Source organism: Wyeomyia smithii, chromosome 2 (genome assembly GCF_029784165.1).
Source record: "Wyeomyia smithii strain HCP4-BCI-WySm-NY-G18 chromosome 2, ASM2978416v1, whole genome shotgun sequence".
Classification (NCBI taxonomy): Eukaryota; Metazoa; Arthropoda; class Insecta; order Diptera; family Culicidae; genus Wyeomyia; species Wyeomyia smithii.
This window is the reverse complement of record NC_073695.1, coordinates 93,745,773-93,766,635: the sequence shown is the minus strand read 5'-3', so window position 1 is coordinate 93,766,635 and position 20,863 is coordinate 93,745,773. Positions and strand designations below refer to the sequence as shown.

General features: G+C 37.8%; 1 protein-coding gene across 15 annotated transcripts in view; it reads left to right on the top strand.

Moving 5' to 3' along the window:
- Window positions 1-20,863, top strand: part of LOC129720713 (formin-binding protein 1-like) — a 142,240-nt gene that overhangs the window by 107,376 nt on the left and 14,001 nt on the right. For all 15 annotated transcript variants that reach the window (XM_055672332.1, XM_055672325.1, XM_055672331.1 and 12 more), the window contains exons 2-5: window positions 5,866-5,981; window positions 19,894-19,947; window positions 20,141-20,576; window positions 20,649-20,827. In XM_055672332.1, coding sequence (XP_055528307.1) covers window positions 5,866-5,981; window positions 19,894-19,947; window positions 20,141-20,576; window positions 20,649-20,827 — 785 coding nt within the window. The remainder of the gene's footprint in view (window positions 1-5,865; window positions 5,982-19,893; window positions 19,948-20,140; window positions 20,577-20,648; window positions 20,828-20,863) is intronic.

The window sequence follows — 20,863 nt, the reverse complement described above, 5'->3', positions numbered from 1 at the left end:
ACGTTCAGCTTGTCCGCAGGAGCTTGCTGGAGGCTCACACTCCAAACTCAATCATTTTGGCGATTGACTGTTTGCTCCAAAACGAACAGCTTCTCGTCCGAAAACATAATCTCGTCATCTGCGCGCCAACCGAGCAACTCCCGCGACCGTTGGTACCTCTTGTCCTTTGTAGCTTTGGTAACCCCATGGACCACCTGTTTTTTGTACGGTGTAAGTTTTAAATCCTTGCGCAGAAGCAGTTGGATTGATTCTCGGTTCATTTTAGGGTTCCTGGCCAGCTTCCGTGCAGATTGGGCGGGATTCCGGCGAATCCGGTCTCGTATAATCTTTTTCAGCCTTGGAGTTCTCACAGACCTTGGTCGTCCAGATCGTGCCTTGTCCTCGGTGCCTCCGGTCTCTAGGTACCGATTTATGGTCCGGTACACGAATTTCCGGTTGATTCCGAGCGGTTTTAGGTGTTTGAATATGTGTCCGGGTTTGTACCCGTTCACATATTCAGCGATAACAGCTGCTCTTAAATCTGCCATGGCTCACAACTCAATGTTAACAAACTGCACAGAAACGAAACTCTGCCACTTTGGGCAGCAAAGTTAACCCGTTCGTTTGACATATATCAGAGAGATGCATCAGAGAGATGCAACGTGTAGGCTACAGGCGACCCCAAAAAAGTGTGACCGGACTTTTTTGTCACCGAGGGCTAGTAGCGATTCACTTTTTAGTGACTGTCACTATTTTGAGTCACTAAAAAGTCACTATTTACGCTAAAAAGTCACTAAAGTCACTATTTTACGACAAAATGGTCACTAAAGTCACTTTTTTAGCTTCAAATGTATAAATTAACTATTGTTGTATTGCAACATACTTTAGAAAGCTTGCTTCTCATTTACAGAATATTTGGACAGTTCGGTTTGTAAGGCATTTTTGTTAACTTTTCCATCATAGAAGTTTCATGCCAGGCAATGTTTTTAAATTTCTCATTGAAGTGAACAGTGCAGAATAGTTACGAACGAATTGTCTAAGAGCTGCAAAGGAATGTAAAGGTTTATTCTACAAGCTACTCGCGTCTCAAATCAGTGTAGTGCGTGAAATTACGTTTTTAGTTTGATTTGCTTGTCTCAAATCAACTGTTCCTCCTGGTTGAAGTGGATTAAAAAATTTCGAGCTTATATTGTGCATAGTCGTGTTAGGTCTCAATTCGTAGGATTTTGCTTTCAATCATCCGAACCTACCGGTGTTCACCAGATACCATTTCGAAATTCCATAATGATAACCCGTTCCACGCATATTTGTCCCATGCTCCAGATCAAGCAAATGAGTGTTTAGTGGGACGAATTTAATCAGAAAATGTCAAGTGGGTTAAATATGCGTGGAAAATCATTGATGGGACAAACAGGCTTAGTATTGTTTTTGCAGATTTTCGGAACGAACAATGCTATTTTTAATATATTTTGAAAAACCCCTCCCTTAGTTAGCTTAACCAACTCCAAACGCTTTTCGAAGCTGTCACAGACGGCACGGATTCCCAGATTTCATCCCAGACTTTCTGGATAACCGCTTTAAAAGTTGGAGATTTTGTAAAAAAAAGTATTGAGTTGAGATCAGGTGAACTTAACGGCAATTTATTTCTATTCAAAAAGTCCTTCGAATTGTCCCTATACCAACCTTGAGTCAAGTTCGCAGTATGCGCTGATGCACCGTCTTGCTGAGTATATATAGTAATTAGCTCTGAAGAGTTTTCGAAGACACGGGGTAACGTTTTTTTCCAAAACTACCGTTTTATAATAAACAGCATTAAAGTCTTTGTAAATGAAAATCAGAGGAAGTTTACTCGCTTGGAAATTGCTCCCGAGACCATCACTAAAGCTGTACTCTGCAATCGAGGAACACTCCTTCAGAACTCTGAAATGTTGTCTCTTGCTGCTGCCCACATTCGATTGTTTTGTGTAATCAGTCATACTCCAGGACAAATAGTTTCTCATCAGAAACAATGAACTCGCGAACAGCGAGTTGTGAAAGTATCATTTTCACTCTATTGAGCCTCTTTTTCTATAAGAATCGGCCAAAATATTGTGGACCTATTCAATAGATATAATCAGATGGGTGGGAATTACAAACTGAACGTTATCATTTCGCCGGACACGCTTCTTCATAACAGTCATAATTTTACGACTTGCGGCATCCTTGCAGATCGTGGCCGACAGAATTTTCAACGATCCCCCAAAGAGAATGTCTCCTTGTATTTTTCGATGGTTTAATAAACGAAATCTCGCCTAGCTTTACACGATTCGAGATGTATGAATATTGTGCAAGGGCAGTCAGTGACCAAAAATCGTTTTACTACGACTTTCCGGATTTGTAACATTACACATCAAGAACTAAATACAACTGACAGGCCACCAACACACCAATGCGTACTCGAGAGTGCATACATTCGTTCACGTACTTTCATTAACACTTATAACTCGAAAACTTGTAATCGAATATATTGAACAAGGTGTTATTACAACTATTTCAATGTTAAATTATGATACAGATTTTAGTTCGACTTTTTTCTAAGAGAACAAATCATTGCACATCCTATGTCCTGAAGACATAAATTTCAAATAAAATTTACTTCATTTATGGTTCAACAATAAATTTGAAAACCCTCTTTTGTATATTTTTGGTCACTATTTGGTCACTATTTAGTCTCTATTTGGTCACTTTTTTAATAAAAAAAAGTCACTAAAGTCACTATTATTTTACTCCAAGTTCGCTACTAGCCCTGTGTAAGTATAGGTACCTTTACAAAAAAAATATCAAAATCGCATGCTAGCCTAGAGGGCTAATAGCGGTCTCGATCAACTAGGTTTTAAGTGAGAAAATTCGTTACCGATATTGTTTTTTGGTACATTTTGCATGTTGTAGGATAAGTACAACGATACACCAACGATACACCATAGTCAAAAAATCGATTGGTGATGGTTTCATTTTGAGCAGGGCACGGGAAATGGTCTATTTTGCCCTTTTCACCCTATTTTTGCGTATTTTTGGAAACATAGACCCTTTCTCGTGCCCTGCACAGAATGAAAATATCATCAATCGATTCATCGACCTATATTTCAGTTTGCCAGCACAGCGGCTTCTAATTAGTGGGAATTTGGGTTCATTTTTTCAAAGAGTAACGAAAAATCACAACAAATTTTACTCGGTTTCCGCCAATTGTTGTTTTTGAACGTGTGATTTTGTTGGTGTACAAAACTGAAAAGGCTAGAATAGCAAACAACTATTTAAAAAAACATACTTTCACCAAGTTTGTCGATAAGCTGTGTTATATATGGTCGGCGTGCGACCAGACCGAACCAAGCGCCAAAAACATTATTTCGAGTAATCGGTGATCACAGTTTTACCACTCCGTATGTTTTCTGCAAGCTGATGCAGGGAAATTTTGTTGTAATACCATTATAAACTGTTCTAATGATTTCTTTTTTTTTTTTCATGAAAGATAGATTATCAATTTTAACATCACCTGGTGTTAAAAATTCAATTTTTTCAAAAATGGCGCTTGGTTCGGTCTGGTCGCACGCCGACCATATTGTAAGTATATGTATGTTATAAAAATTTATCCAACAATTTCTCGTTTCTTGTTTTACGAAGGCCAGTTGAATCTCTTGACTAATTTTACAATATGCTTAGGTAGGGTACGGTAAAAATTTCAAGCAAATTCTGCAGTGCGCCTTGATCTGTCCGGCAGGTCAGACGCGTTTTCGCCTGCTTATGGATTGATCTTTAAGGGGCTATATACCTTTTTGCTCGAGAAAAAAAGAGCAAAGTTTGGAGTTTTTTTCAATCATGAAGCATGAATTTATTTTTATTGTATGAAAGTAATAATTTTTTTGAAAGTTCAGTTATTCAACAACAACAAAACACTTTTGTTCATAAGAAATACCAACTATTCAGGGAGTAATGACCGTTTTCCCGAGATGTTTTTTTTCTATGGAAGATTGTGAAAGTCTAGGTTGCAAAGCATCATCCAAAGAATAAAACAGACTTCTGGAACGTCGTACAGGCAGCATGAAATGCTAATCCAGCTCCTACTCATGAAAACCTGGTGGTAAACATACCACGAAGATTGAATATGGTTTTACAAAGCAAAGGACAAGACACAGAATATTGAAAGTGAGTTTTGAAACGTAAATGGTCACTTTGCTAACGATATATAAGCCGTTGCGGAACAGAGTGGTCTATGTGCCATCGAGCAAATTTGTCAGGAGAAGCAATTTTCGAAAAATCTCTGAGTAAAATTCAGTTTAACGGATTCTTTCGGAAGTTCTTACGGAAGTGGTTTAGCATGTGAATACATGAAATTACCATTTTTTGGCGAAATAAGTGATTTTACCGTACCAATGTACATAGACCACTCTGACTTCATATATATTTCACTGGAATCCTCGTATCGTTTCGGAACAGCGTGGTCGAAGAATGGCTATTCTGTTTCGGACGAAATTTCAACATGGTATAAATCAGCTTTAAAGTTCGATTTTTCGAAATTTTTCTAATCTCATAACTTTAGCTCCTTGAGTACATGCGGTTTATGTAAAAAACTCATTTTTGAAAAAAAATGGTCTTTAGATCACTCTGTTCCGCAACGGCTCATATAGAGAAATAAAGCTTGTTTGGAATGTTTTCTATGAATATTTTAATAGTGTATTTATTTTTTTTACCGCCTTAAGAACACTAACTCACGCAAAAAAAAATCGGAATCACCGACACAACAAAATTTCAGTTTCTTCGTTCCTCTTTAAAAAAGAGTGTCTACAGAACGTAATACCGTAACCAAATTAACCAAAACTGCAAGTGTATTTATCATTTTCGCCATGGCTGTATCCTGTGCTCGCTTTACTCATAAGATACACACTCTTCTCACGTTGAACATTTTTATTCATATTTTCGTTTCCCATCGTAAACTTGCCATTAAATGCTCAAGAACTGGGTGGCGCCACGTATACTTAACGAGTTTCACACTGAGCCAATAGCAAGCCAGATGGTAGACACATTATAAGCTGAATCCATTTCTAGTCTAGCTTGCCACATCAGATGATGACGGCCGGCAGTGACCCTTCATGGCCGGACTGTAAACAAGAATCAGTTCCATTGCCATTGATTTCAGTTTCGATTCTTTTCAGTAGCTTGATGATGTCTTGATAGTTTCATTTGACCTATCATAACTTATTGTTTTATGGCAGTGAATAGATGGAACACATACAACTTTTGCCATATGAGCATTGTTTCTTAATTTATAAGAATAGTAACTTGGAGTTTCTGAAGAAACTTGACTTTATGCGTAGCGGCACGGTAATAGTAATCTTTTTAAAATATGGTTAAACTTGTATTACTAATGTTTTAGCTAGCAACACTACGAAATTTCCTGAATCGTATAACTCGCACAAGTCTTGTAATCAACAGAATGTGCGTTGTGGTTTTCACTTATTTCAAGAGCGTTTCGTATATTTTTATCTTAAATATGCAACCAAAAATGAACCGCAATTCTGTTCGATTTCCTATCTGACGTTCTACAAACGACTCAGTTGCCCACTTGAAAAATTAAATTCGCTCAAAAAATTCAATTTACATTTTCAAACCGGACGAACCAATTCAGTCAACAGAGTTTTATTATATAAAAAACAGCTTGTATTATGTCAGCTTCCCGGGTGTTTTCTGAAAACGAAACTGCCAATAAATTATTTGCGAATCGAATTTCTGCAACCAAAGGCAACACCCCCTTTTCGGGGGGCATCATATATTCAGTCGTAACCTATAAATCCACGAATCCGTTAAATCTAGCACGAGCCTAATTAATACTCCTCTTTCGTCTTTCTTCCGTAGGATCAGTACGACAACCTAGCAACGCACACCCAAAAAGGAATTGATTTTTTAGAACGATATGGAAGTTTTATTCGTGATCGCAGTGCCATTGAAATCGAATACGCCGGAAAACTAAGGTAAGGAGGCTGATTTACGGTAGCTAATGATTTGCTTGAATCGATGAGAAAGAATTCTGCCGGTGGAAATAGTACTACAGAACAGACATATGTCAATGTTGTTTCGCGAAATTTTTGACACAAGTTCAACTCGCTCACTTTTCCTATCACAAAAAAATCTTTCCAGAATATATCATTGGGATATTTCAACTCGTTGAAAAGGTGTGCAGAGAGGTGCAGCAAAGAAGACCAGTAGAGTCTAGATATATGCGTATAGAAAGAAGGGTAAATGTACGAAAAATCCGTCACGTATCACGAGTGACAAAGTAACTTTTTTTTCCGGTATAGCCGCCAGAGATGCAGAGGTAAACTCGGTCTCAGGCAACAGCGATTGTAACACTTTTTTCCTTCCCTAACCGATCGTAAGGACGTAGCCGGTGTCGTTATCGATCTATATAAAGCGGAACCTACGAAACTGTTGTTCATTGATAATGGTGAATTAATTTCAAATTAGCCATCTCACAGTGGTGCTTTGTGCAACTTCTGAATCTGAGCTAAGGTTCACCGAGGACTAAGAAACGTGCGTTCGTTCAAGCTTATGCTATACAGTAGACTCACCGCAGGAGTCCATAGAGGAAAAAATAATCGCAAAAGCAAAAATGTTGTCTCAAAAACAAAAGAAACTATAATTCATAGCTTTTTTCGATAAATATCAAATATATTCTTCTGACGTCAATTTGACGTGGGACTACGTCTTTGTTTACTATACTGGGATGCATTCTGTAAAATTTGAAATGAAACTGGCAATTGTTGCGTCAGATTTCAAACGTTAATAACAGCATAACCACATGATGGATAACAATAACCAATATGTTGTTGGATAGATAAAATGTAGAACAATTTTGTAATATGCTAGTTATCATTCTAATTTCTAATTTCGGTAAAATTGATGAAAAATTTCAATGACAAATTTACGCGAACAATGAACCAATTACATGCGAGCATTCTTGGCACAGACAACGTGAATGGACACTATCAGTTCCCTGTGATATTCTCTGTATCAACATCGAAATAAAAAATGACAGAGTCTCCCTGTCCCAATAGGTCAATTTATTTTTGCTTCCATGAGCTTAGACTAATATGATGTCTCGAAGGTAAAAGTTTTCCGAAAAGTTTGAAACAATCCCCATTCTTGAACAATTTCTAAACCTGTTTTCAGAACCTAATAGAAACTGATGTCTTCAAAGAAAATATGCCGGTAAAAGCAACGGTACCAGTGGAGTGAAGAGCCGCAGGTCTCTCGTCGTCTATGATTGGAGCGCACAGTGGAGCACTTAGAACATCAAACCTGATCAAAATTGTTTTTAAGTATTTTTGGACTGGAAACGTATCATGGATCGAAAATAAAGTATACTAAATAGTTGTGACTAAAAGTTTCATGGAATAATCTACCTTTGAGTGTTTTGTTACTTTTCTGATGATGTAGTTTGGATTCAATGGTAGTTTCTTTTCTACAATAAATGACTGAGCCTTTATGAATGAAACATAAATATTTTTTTAGATCAGTGAGAGTCGGGATTAACACTGTTTTGTTCATTAAGAAATCTGAGCATTCAGAAGAATCTGAAGAGTCACTAGTTCAGAAGAATCTGAAAAGTTACTGTCATTGTCCGTGTACGAACATTTCACTCGCAATATTTGCATTGCTTAGGACGAAAACGTTTGACTGTTTTTCTTGAATTTTGGTCTAGAGCTCGTAATCAAAGGATCCGAATTCAATAGCAACCTGTTTAGAATGTCTCAGAGCACTCATCTATTACATGACAGAGGTATGTGTATTCTTGATACTAAGGCAACAACACTGCCGGAAGCTGAAAAGTTAAAATTTTTCGATGATTTTCACTATGATGTAACTCATGAGTTCGGATTGGTTCGGATGATCTAAAACCACCAGTTTGACCAGAAACATACAGGCTTTGATTTGCAATTGACTGTTTACATTGAAACTCATTGATATTTAACCTACTTCATATAATATGACACATAAAAATCTCACTTACAGATTTTTTGTGTTTATTAGAATGTTCCCTGGCCATATCGAGACTATTTATTAGTCTTTTGAGTTTATAAATTGAATAAAATAAGTTTCTTTGACAATCTCCATAGTTGGTTTGATGATAAATCACTACGTTGCACTTGATTGTTTTGAAAATAAGTGAACGGTTAGGAAGCATCGAATGCAACAACTGAAAGCTAAAATTTTATCGATTCAACCAGCTGTAACATAGGTCAACAATACTTCTGGATGCTCATGAGCTGTCGAAAGATTCAGTAGGCATCACACTTCAAAATGAGACTATGCAGAACATTGTTAATGAACTTTTGCTTTTTTGACTTTTGATCAGGATTTTACTTGATTTTCTCCTATGTGGAGCGGTACTCTTCTATTAGTACATTTCAGCGGTACACTTCTATTCGTACTGCAGCGGTACTATTCGTATTGCAGTGGTACATTTTTGTTCGTACATTTCTATTCGTGTGCAATCGAGGAAAAACTGCAATGCTGCTGCTGATGGTGATTGAAAGTTTATATCATAAATTACTCAACAAGAATTGTAAATTTTTGCAACGGATATTCATTTAATTTTATCTTCGATATTCACTTAATAATCGTGACCGGATAGTATCGAAAGAGTAAATTCTCAATATGCACATTCATCGAAGAGTAAGAGCCTGCGAATGCTTGTGAATTTTTGGTTTATTTACTAAGATTCACTCAGAACCTCTTTTTACATTTCAAAATTGTTAAATGATATATTATTATTCTAAGCTTTATCATAACAAACGTATATTAGTTGTCCTTGTAATGCAGCGAATGTAGTTATAGGCAAATGAAAAAAAAAAAAAATCAAAAAACAAAAATGGAATTGTTGATTGCTACGATTTTTTGCTGGAACTTGTTAATACTTTTGTTTAACATATCTTCTTATGTTTGCCAATTAATGAACCTTTGAAAGGGTTTCCATGTTATTCTGAAAGTAAGATCCATATTATAGATTTGATTTAATCAGAGTTAAATAAGACAAAACCATTCATTATGATAACGTAAGTATTATTGGATTTGGTTTTTGAGGATATAGAGTTAATTCTGACTTTGACGCATTACGAGAAATTCTTGGTGCTTCTTCAACAAGCACGATATGCTTGTTCCTTGTCAAATACATGCTGTTTGCACAAAAAAATACTACAGGCATAATATCACCAAATATAAACGATATTCTTTAGAGTGTTGTTGAATATATTTCAAAAACTGATTTCCAGCGGAGGCTGAAAATGAAAATACGTACAGTCGCTGAGCAAACATATCGATTCTGTCTGCAGACTCTGTATATTTAGTAACAAAAAATCCCCTAATTATAGTGTTTAGTCCCACGTCACCATTTTATACAACCCTAGGGCTGTATACCTTGTAGTATTTTTAACAGAGACCGAACTATCTATTCTGATCACTTGATTCGATCACAAGATTCAAGATCATTGTTTCCTGTTTCTCACAAACAGTTTTTAATACTTTGTAATAAAACGTTGAGATTTTTCAAAATTAAAAATGCAACGAAAACATACAAAATAAACAGAAACGGCTCTAAGTGTGAATCCTTGAGGAACACTTGGTGTGACTTGAACTGGTCTTTTAGTTTGTTTTATTTTTTAAAAGCCGATTAATCGATTTACTAATGTTAGTAGAGTGAGCTTCTGTGTTGGAATGACCAACTAAAATCCGAACAGTGGATTAGTGATTTAATAGTTTGTTAAAAATGAGAACAGTTTTATTATTAGTGGGAAAAGCATAGGTTGATCGTACAAGCTCAGAAAAAGCTTCAAGTTAGTTTTTATTACTTATTTCTTTTAAATTAAATTTGTGAACGGATTCTTCTATTCTTTTAATTTATATTTTGTTTGCCTTTTCAAGAAAGAAGTTCACTCCTGATGATGAATGACGGATAAAGGATGCAAGTCTGTCACCGAAACGATTTTTAACTTTTTTTTTCTCTCGATGGGTATAGTTTCATAGTAACTCCTATTCCACATAACAGTTCTGCATATCACCTGATAAAAATCTGCCATCGGTATAGAGGAACGAAATGATTAAAGGACATAAAAGTCCAAGAATTTGGGGCTAGACATCTTTGTTTTTATGAAAAAAAATAATTCGATAATTTTACACGATATTGGTGGATATATTTTGATATTTATCGTTTAGCTGACATCCCTCCAGAATAATTTGACGTCAATGAGCTATGATACAAATAGAGGGGTGCCCAAAAATGCAACGATAAATACTTTGTAATATTCAATATTGAAAATATTTCGCAATATATCAATAGTGTCTAGCCCCTAGTCCGAGAATGGTTTTGAGGTCACCCGACATCAAAAACCATTGTTGTAGAAATATTTATTTTGTGTACGCGAAATCCACCGCTGTATCCCAATTCTCGTGATCTACTTCCTAACTCGAGATTGGCCTCTTTTGCCTCGCACTTCACGGGGGATTTGCGTCTTAATGACGCATTTCACAAACTGAATTACCTTCACCGTCAATTCTCGTTAGCACGAATAACGTTCTCCTTCGGGTGTGGGCGATACCATCGTGCTGGAATTTTTTCTTGCAAGATACTTGAACTCGTTTTGAATATCCCGCTACAATATATCCTCCCAGCTACTGCACTGACACCAACGCAAAATCTGTTTGTTGAATTATAGTACCTCAAATTATGCCCCCGCAAGGATATTTCACGGTTGTTTTGATCTTGTGGATTGAAGTAAAATTTCCAATTCTATCTTTGACCGCCCATAGCGCTAAGAAAAGTTCACTGTGTGCACGACCTTTCCGAAACATTAAACCGTAGTCAAGGCTAATTGCAACTCGCATTGCACCAACACCTCCTCTTCGTCTTTCACTGACTGTTCGTCTTACATCCTCGTAAAATTCAAAATAAATGAGATGTGTTATTATGTGCGCCCGTTTGCAGTTATAACTTTGGCGAGTGCAATATCCAACTCCGTTTAGTGAAAGCATATCGAGTTTACTTACGCAGACATACTCCGTCTCAAGATTGACCGATGAAATTACGTTAAAAACAAACCTAAATGCATATTTCCACTTGAGACGAACGGCGCGCTCTAGGGTCTCTGTTTATAGAAGTGAGAGTTTATGAGACTATCTAAATTAGTCTGACGAACAATAAAATACGAACGCATGAACTCTGCGCTGATTTACGTTCGCGAAACGTGAGTTATGCCAGCCGAAATTTCATCTATCCCCCTGTTGCAAAAATCGTGCGCTCCAAATAATAAACAAACAAACACCGAAATTTAGTATACGACTGAATAATGTATAAGCGCCTGCCGCCAGTCACGGAATGTCGGTTTACTGCCAGTGACTCAGTGATCTGTTTGGTTTTGCTCACGTATACATTACACATTAAGATCCGCCGTTGAAGTGCCGTGTTGCAATTGGTCTTCGGACGTGATTTCGAACATCAACTGTAACTGTAGTTATTTGGGGCTGAACAACAAGTCAAACATGTTGCTGCTCGGTAACTTTATCCTCAGGATTACGATAATGGCATATTTTGCATATCAATAGTGGTTTCATAACCAACACATCATACTTAGTTAAGATTGTATATAGAACTGCTACTTATGTTTACTTTTCTGTTTCTAGAACTAATGTTCATCTGTAACTTTTCTCTGGTTCTAATGACAAGCTCAATCGTACTGAAAAATCTCACCGAACAGATTTTACAATTGCATTGAAATTGGAACCTGAATCAAGAGAAAAGAGATGTTTATATTCAATGCCTCCAACGAAGGCAGCTCAATTTACATTCTAAAAATATCCCAACGAAAAAGTCGCAATCGTTCTGAGAGGTGCCAATAAGTACTGCACTGACACAAAGTGATACAGCGCTGCACTAGCAAAGAGAGAGCATAGGTCATGGTTTACGCCACTTTCATACAGCTTGATTGCAGCAGTTGGTTTCGCGAGCTGCGTTAATTTTTCGCCAAATCGTCTGCCTGTCTGGTGCAACAAATACATTTGTTGTTTCGTTGTCTTCAGTTGGACGCGACGCGGTGAGCCGGCTCAGCAAGTTGCGCATGAAGTAGCCTATGAAAAGAAAAGTCGGAAAATCGTGACGCTGGGCAATAAAAATTTTCAATCCAATTTTCGTAATCGCATTCGTGAAGAAACGATTGTATCTTCTCCCAATTCCGAAACGAACGTCTGTTTTAGCTCTATTGTCGTGACGTGAAGCTTCTGCGGCTGCGGCTCGTTCGCGGATCTTTGTAATGATCATTAATTTTGACGACCTGCATCGCATGACCGACAACGATGAGACGTTTGGTGAGAGGGTAGGAGAAAAAGGTGAAAACTGAAGAAATCTGAGACAAGAACCAGTCGCGGTCGAATAAACCGCCAGGATGACTTCATCGGCTCTTCAGAGATATCATCGATCTGTCTTACTTTTGTTGTTTTATTTTATTGAAAATCCATTGTATTCAATATTTGTATTGTCGATTGAATAAACATGATCAGGTTGTAGTTATTTGTACAATTTGAATTATGATTTGATTCATGATTCATTGTGATGCAATATAATACCATCCAACAACTTTCGTTTGGCAACATATTAAATAATATGGATTCGTTGATCAAAAACAATATACCATCGATAACACTAAATGCACTTTTTTTATTATTGACATAAAAAAATTATTGAACTTTTGATAAAGATCCGTAATCAGCTTTCCGACGAAACTTTTTCATGATGCCGAAGCGATGTACGACCTTCTGGTCGACTTTCGAGTACATCTCTTGATTCTACTAATCAACGCTTTGCAGTTCGTTGCTTTAAAGTTATTTTTGTACACCTAGGTACCGGAAATCTCGAAGAAATCTTCAATTGGACGACACCGAGGCTGATTCATTGGGTTGTGTATGGGTACAAATGAGTTCGAGTAGTTTGTGTTTTTTGGCCAAAACGCATTCCTTCTATTAGCATAGTGTTTTTGAAGTAATGTAATCAAAATGTTCTTCGAACATTCTTTCTGATGCACATTTTGATTGATAGCCAAACTATTGGGTTTGAACCATGATTTAGGTAAAGCAAACGATACCCTTTAGTGTATATTACATTGTGAGGTTTGCAAGGAATTCACAGTCGACGCTGAAAGAATTCTACTATTCAAATGGTTTACCGTAAACTTATTTTGTCGAGATTTTTGAGACTTGCGCAATGCTTCTTGTTTCTATACCATTTTGAATAGAACTGAGCATGTATGAACAAAACAAAAAATACTGGCATGAATTGTGTTTATTGTAAAGCTTTGTATAGAGTAAAGCTTGACCCATTTGATATTTGGTCGCACAAAATGGGACATATCTTTAAAAGAAACGTAGAACACGTAGAAAAAACCGTGAAATATCATTTTGCAGCAAATTCATCGAAAGGCAAAATACAAAAAAATATTCGTCTGAGTTTCGGATGAATTCACACACTTTTCGCTTTATACCACCCATATCATGTTCTGCACAGTGGAACTGTCAACTCGATCCGCCATTTTCTTTCACCATCTATGTAAATCAGCTGGTATTTTTTATCTTTTTTTTTTGTTACTTTTCTTCAAGTTGCTCTTAATTATCGCCCAGTATTTTTCAATTGGACGAAAATCCGAGCAAATTGGTGGGTTGATAGCTCATCGATGATATATCAATTACATTCTTCTTGTACCGTGCTGGATCGAAACCCGTACAGTATCGAAATCCGTACACCTTGACGTTTTTCTTCAGTTTTAAGTATTATAAAAATGAAAATTCATATGATAGTTACATGTACATGTCCGTTGAGCTGTTGGCCTTCTGTTAAATTAAACTATGCGTTAGTAGGCCATGAAATAAAAATTATAAAAATTAAAAATCAATCGTGTATCGGTTTCAGTTGTCATTTCGTTGTATAGTTAGAGAATTTGCTAAGGCGTCGTACACAAATTACGTAACGCATGAAGGGGGGGAGGGGGGTTGAGCCTGCGTTACTTATCGTTACGTAGGGGGGAGGGGGGTAGTAGAGACAGTTACGTAACTGTGATGTTTGCTTGAAATTGAAAATTTTGGAGGGGGGTCAGGCTGTTCAGCGTTACGTAATTTCATGGGGGGAGTCATATCGAACGTTACCTATCGTTACATAGGGGGGAGGGGGTCTGAAATCTAGATTTTTAGCGTTACGTAATTTGTGTACGACGCCTAAGAAAACGTTCTTCAGATGAACACGTTTTTCAAGTGGGATATGCGTGTTTTACTCTGTGAATCTTCTTGAAATTTATGGAAAAGGTGAGTCTTTGTCATTTTCGAGCTGTATATTGTCTGGTAAATAGTGTAAATTGTATTTATTCAACAAAAACTGTGCCGTACGGATTTTGATCCTTGTTAATTGCTTGAATCGAACTCCGTACAGCGTGTGTATCATGCATATATTGTTGAACTTTCTTCTTGTTTTCAGCATATAATGGAAGAAAACAAGTATAAATATACAGCACACAATTTTGAAGAAGCTGTGACTGAGGTGCGCAAGGGAAAGTCGTACCGGGAAGCTTCGAGAGGTTCCGGTTACTACGATAAGCGGTGCCGCAACGAAACGCTACGAAAATTGCACTATTTCAGCTGATATACAAAATTAGAAAACCGTGCTTTGGAACCAATTAATCCTCAAAATATATTTATTCGTTAATTTAAAGATAAATTATAAACAAAAGATGTTCATTTTCGTACTTCTATATCTATACGGATTTTGATTCATCGCTATATGGCTGTTGATCCAGTCTATATCGCGTGTGTGCGGATTTCGATTCAAAAGTGTACGGGTTTTGATTCAGACAAAAAACTGTGTACGAATTTCGATTCAAAACATGTTCTATTAAAACATGATTTTTTCGAGTTTCGAAGTGATTTTAATCATTTTGCTTGAAAATAGTGATAAAATATAAGTAGACCTATAAGTAAACATGTCAGTTTAAAGCAATATGTGATTTCTTGATTTTATATTGACCGTCGAAGATTATCATGTGCTTAGGTGTACGGATTTCGATCCAGCACGGTACCAATCCACGACTTTCCGGCTGTAGTGGCAGCTGGCCAAGTCAGGCCAGAACTTTACCGGGCCGTCATGTGATTGGATAAACGACAAAATCCGCTTCTGGAGACACTGTTCCTTGTTCATAGTTGATCCAGTGATGAATACCTTGTTTATTTTTTGCCACAGCTGCAGATCCCCTGCCACACCATCAGCTTCTCAGCGAACTTATCAGCAAACACGACGCCGCTTCTCATCATCACCCTTGCACTTGAACATATAGAATTTGTCCTGGGAGCTGCGCGAAATCCGTTTTTACATGTGTCTCATCGTCAAGACTTTCTAATACAGCATCCTAGCGCGGCGTCTTGCCACGAGATTCTGCCTGAGGGTCCTGTTGGGGTGTTTGCTGGTTTGGAACGACCGCAGGCCTCCACGCCGACAAATTCGTCGAACAGTGCTGTACGGTGCCGAGAACTTCTTAGCCAAATCGCGCAAGGTGATCCCAGGGATCGCCCGACCTGCTCTGCAGACTTTCAATCAAAGCTGCTTGCCAATCGTACCATTTCTGCGGTTGCTGTGATCAGCACGAGCCAGCGTTAGAGTTTCATTGAATCGTTTTAATCGTGCTGTTTACGGTTGATTTAGGGAAATTGAGGCACTTCGCAATTTTTGCACCTGACCACGTCAGATTTTTGACGTGAGTGTGCAAAAATTTCTCACATCTTTCACGTTTCATCGTCGAAAACTTTTGATCCACTGACTCGAATTTGATGAAGCTTTCACCGGTATGTAAACAAACCTTCCTCATCACTGCGCCGTCATTGGTTTCTAGTAACCGCCACTAGAGGCGCCACAGTAAATAGAAAGCTGCGACCAAATATTAAGTAGCTCTAGCTTTATAAGCTAATATGGCAAAAAATGCGTGTTTCAGATCATCTAGAGGTTCAAATCTAGTTGATCTACAGACTCAATCGTAGAGTAGCACAATGCTCTGATTTATTACACTGGAAAACAGGTTTTGCCATAAAGCTTAAACTATGAAAAATGAAATATTATAGCTTTTCAACCATTCCTGTGAATTTTATTGCCCCTAGCAAAGATAACGTTTTCAGAGATTTCAATGATGCGCTGCTACGTTCCCGTGACTCAACGTAGAGGCGACGAACCCGCAAGTAATTACTCTGCGTCCTTTTGACGCACTTCTGCATTCACTAGCGGCACTAAAATTAACAGGAAAAGCTAAAAAGCTGAGTTTTTTTCAAGACAACTTTTTTGAGCTTTTGTCGATCGATGTTATTTAGCTGCAAGAAACGTCGATCGATGTTATTTAGCTGCAAGAAACTCCACGTGTTGTTTTTATCTGACGGATTGTGTCAAACATTATGATTTAAACTGGATGGTTCGTCTGTACTTTTCTTCCGACAATCTGTACCTGTAGAATTTGTATTGCAGAAAAGTATCACTCTTTCAACTTTAAAAAAACAGAAGTGGCTATTTTTTCATCAAGACGATGATGCTAATACATATTTTTAGCTGTTTTCAAGTTTTCCGGGAAGGAAAGCAGGACAACAACAACGTTAACATAAAAACACGAGTTGGCTCTTTGCACCAAGCTTTACAGAAATGTTTTTAAAAAATCTGTACCTTTCCAGATAAATCTGTACCTATGGCAACACTGCTCCAGAGAGATAATAAACTGGTTTGATCTTTTTCACACCAGAGGACATTAATAACTACACAACAGAGCTCACTGAAGTGCTTTTACTGTGTGTCTGTTGCGCATATATCAAAAGAGGGGAGCATCTAGGTAGGAAAGTAGATTGCGTTATCTGCTTTGTATTTCGAAACTGAAAAAAAAATCCAGCTGCCCGTCACGCATATTTGTTCTCTGAATGCTATCGAATTTATGTCAGCAGTAATCACCGCGATTTACTTTTGTGTATGCTCATTAGAGTGGTTCACTGTGGTTTTGCTCAGCTGTGGTGTAGGTAGCAAGTGTATTATTTTTCTGCGAGCGGCAGACACACAGCAGAAATCAGAATGAAGAAGTTTGGTGCAAAAAAAATTGCTATACGCAGCGATCATGCTAGGCAATAAGTGATCGGTGAATATTCACCCTGCTCTTCCCACATGACGAGGAGAATAACAAGCCTGGTTATACAAAATCAAAAGTGCCGTTGAGTCTGTAGGACATTAGTTGATGTTGATTGAACATTAGCTGAATCGGCTGTTATACAACAACGAAGCAGTTTGTTGAAATATATCAACAGTTACGTAAAAATTTCAATTTATACAATTCCTTTTCAGGTTAGGTAGTACATATCGTCAGTTGAATTCAATACTGGCACAACTCAAAATTCATAGTTTCGAGAAAAACGCGTTTGAAAATTTGCGTCAAAAATTTCTTTTTTCATTTTCGTGAAAAATTTCAATTTTGAGATTTTCCATTGAACTTGTTTGGGTCTATCATGTGCATGTAATAAGCAAGTTATAAGAATTATAACCTTATTTTTCTGTCTTTTTAGGGATATTTTTGATTTGTGCAATAAAGGCACATCTACTTATATTTCCGGAAATATTGTGAATTTTGAAACGGGTCTTTGTGAGATGAAACTTCATAGTATTTAGCATCGTTTGCCATCAATAACTCAAAACCGCAAAATTTTTGTTTGAATTCAACTGACGATATAGTACTGTTTAATTGGAAGCGCTGAAGTGAAATTATGTCTTGCGAGAAACTGGCACAAAAATTTACGGTGATTGGTTTGAAATGTTTTGAATCTACAACAGATGCTATCCTTATCCCTGAGACATAATGAGATTATTAGCAGAGAAGGTGTCTTCCTCAAACCGTTTCGTATGCCCAATCTCATTATGGAAAAAGAACGGAAACAAAAATGTGCAATAATCCTAACATCTGCAACATATTTTATACTAATGATCTCAGCATTCTTTTTGATTTGATTATTCATTTATTCATACAGAATACAATATAAGGTAGAAAGTCAAAAACTTTGGCAAACCAGTGCGACGTAATTTCCTCTTTAACATTATTTCCTGCCCTCTCCGTTTACCAGGAAAAGTGTTTGAATTATACGAATTAAAACAATCTAATAACGATTTGGCGTTTTTTCATCATTCTCACACTTCGGAATCAAGGGGGCCATTTGAGACCGCTGTTGCTGATCACTCTCGTAGCAGCGTAACTTTATTTCAAATTCCAATTAATGTGGGAAATTGTTTATTTCAGAATATGTTAAACCTCTCGTGATGCGTTGGGACTTTGTTTCTAATGTTTTTATGTTTGGCTTTTTTTTTTGGCAATGTAGTTGTGGTTGTGTCTTTTTTGAGTATTCAGAGTTTGCAGTGTTTAGGTATAAAAACAATAATGTTGAATACAGTGATGATGATTACATGTTTATTGTCTGCCTCCTGAATTAACTTTTTTGTTAAGTTATTATAATACACAGCAGATAGACAAAACATCATACTAATATCTACAGTTAACATCACGCTACGATTTGCCAAATAGCGGTCATTCAACTATGCGAGACTTTTATGTAGCGGAGAACTAACGAAGTGGGGCAATAACCTGACTCGCGAGTATGTAGGATTGAGCGGGTGGGCAGGACCTACACATGAGAGAATAAATTAATAGGTACAACATTCCGTTCCGATCTACACATGTATGTTTATGAATAAGGTCGCACAGTAAATGCAACTTGTGAATATACCTAAATCAGTCGCCACCTACTGGTACAGCAAGCAGGGAACTAGATTTATACAATCAATGTACTGTACTGGCACGGAATTATTATGGACAATGCTTAACACACGTGGGATGACAAAGATCCAGGAAAAACACTCATCTTCCTCCTGTTAAATCGCCAAAAATGCAGGTTAAGCGCGTACTCATAATGATAATAATTCTACTGAGATCTTCACTGCACAATGTAGTACGAATACTTTTCTCACTTCACCAGCGCCACTCTCGTGCAGAAATGCAATCGACTTCACCACGCTAGATTAGTTCCGTGATGTACTCAGTCTATAGTTCAATGTCATCATCACCATTATTATCAAAAACAACAACAGCACGTACTTCACTTCTGCTTATGCTGATCATGCCGCCACAGAATCGGACCTTAGCGAAGCAATTTGTCCAGTCTTATTGTTGCACTTTATTTCCTTCTTCGTGCCTAATCACTGCCCGGATGGTTCGTGTTCTTCGAATGCTGACAATCATCGCCGTCGAATAGGGCTCCTTTGAGCGCTGAAAATCTTTCAACATCATCTAATATCTGCGAGCCAAACCGCCTAGCGAACCATAATCTGATGAACTCAATCAGTGTTTGTGTTGTTTTGCTGAAGACACTCTACTGTACGGTACGATCGCTATCGGTTGACACAACTCGATCGCCGGACAAGAATGACTCATCGACTCCGCAGTCTACTGTATAATTTTCTAACTATATTCACAGTTATTAACGTTTGCAACATTATAGTGACAAAATTCATTCCCATCCAAGTTGCACGTAAAGTCAGTGTGCGTCCGATGCTGATAACTGTTATTAGGGCTCTCTCAGAGACACCTAGACGTTTCACATTATTTTCTCTTGGCAAACACAGCAAAGCCGCTATCATAATTGCTTTCTGAACTTTGAAACTGTTCTCCCCTTTCGTTTTACCAATATTCCGGCGATTGCCGAACGTTGAAAAGTGCCTTCAAAAGTATTTTACACACATGTAATAAATTTGAATCTCTACTGCAAATACTAATGGTTCGGTTTTTATTTTTCCAGGCGGCTCGTCAAAAACTATCAACCAAAAAAGAGCAAAGAAGACGAAGAAAATGAGTAAGTATCAAGCCAATTTTTTTTATAAAAAAAATAGAAAAATATACGAAACCGTTATATCCCATAACATAAAGGAATATTGAAGGAAGCTAATAATTTTCTCCTTGTTTCAACAGCAACACTTCTCACAAACAGAGCATAAAGTTGTAACTTCCAACGATGAAACAATTGAATTTCTCCTCTCCATCCGCAGGTTCTCTTCGTTTCAAGCATTCAAGTGTGTCCTCAAAGAAGTGGCTGACCTTGCCGGACAGCGCGAAGTCGTCGCCGAAAACCTCCAGCTGCAGGTGCTTCAGGGCATTTCGCTGCTTGCCAAAAACCTGCGCGACGAGCGGAAAAAGTCCCTCAACGAGGGCGCCCTGCTTACCCAGAATCTCAACAGTCAGATCGCGTCGCTGGACCGAGCGAAACGGAACTACGAGAAGGCATTCCGGGAGGCAGAGAAATCTATCGACAGCTACCAGAAGGCGGATGCCGATTTTAACCTGAGCCGAGCCGAGGTGGAGAAACAGCGGAACAACATGAATATCCGCTGCAACCAGTCCGAGGACGCCAAAAATGAGTATGCCAACCAGCTACAGAAAACAAATAAATTACAGCAGACGCATTACGAAACGTCTCTACCGGAGGTATGTATTGTAAACATCCGTTTGAAGCTGGATTTAACAAAAGTTGTGCTAACATGATGCACGATTTTATAGGTTTTCAACCGATTGCAAGAGCTGGACGAGAAGCGAACTAGAGGACTGAAAGAATTTATCAAGGGCGCAGCGGATGTTGAATCAGCGGTAGCTCCAATCATTGCAAGGTGTCTCGAGGGTATGGTGAAAGCAGCCGATTCCATTAACGAGAAGGAAGACTCCTTGAAAGTAATAGAAAAGTAAGATTACTTCGATTGAATCGTCGGCGATGATTC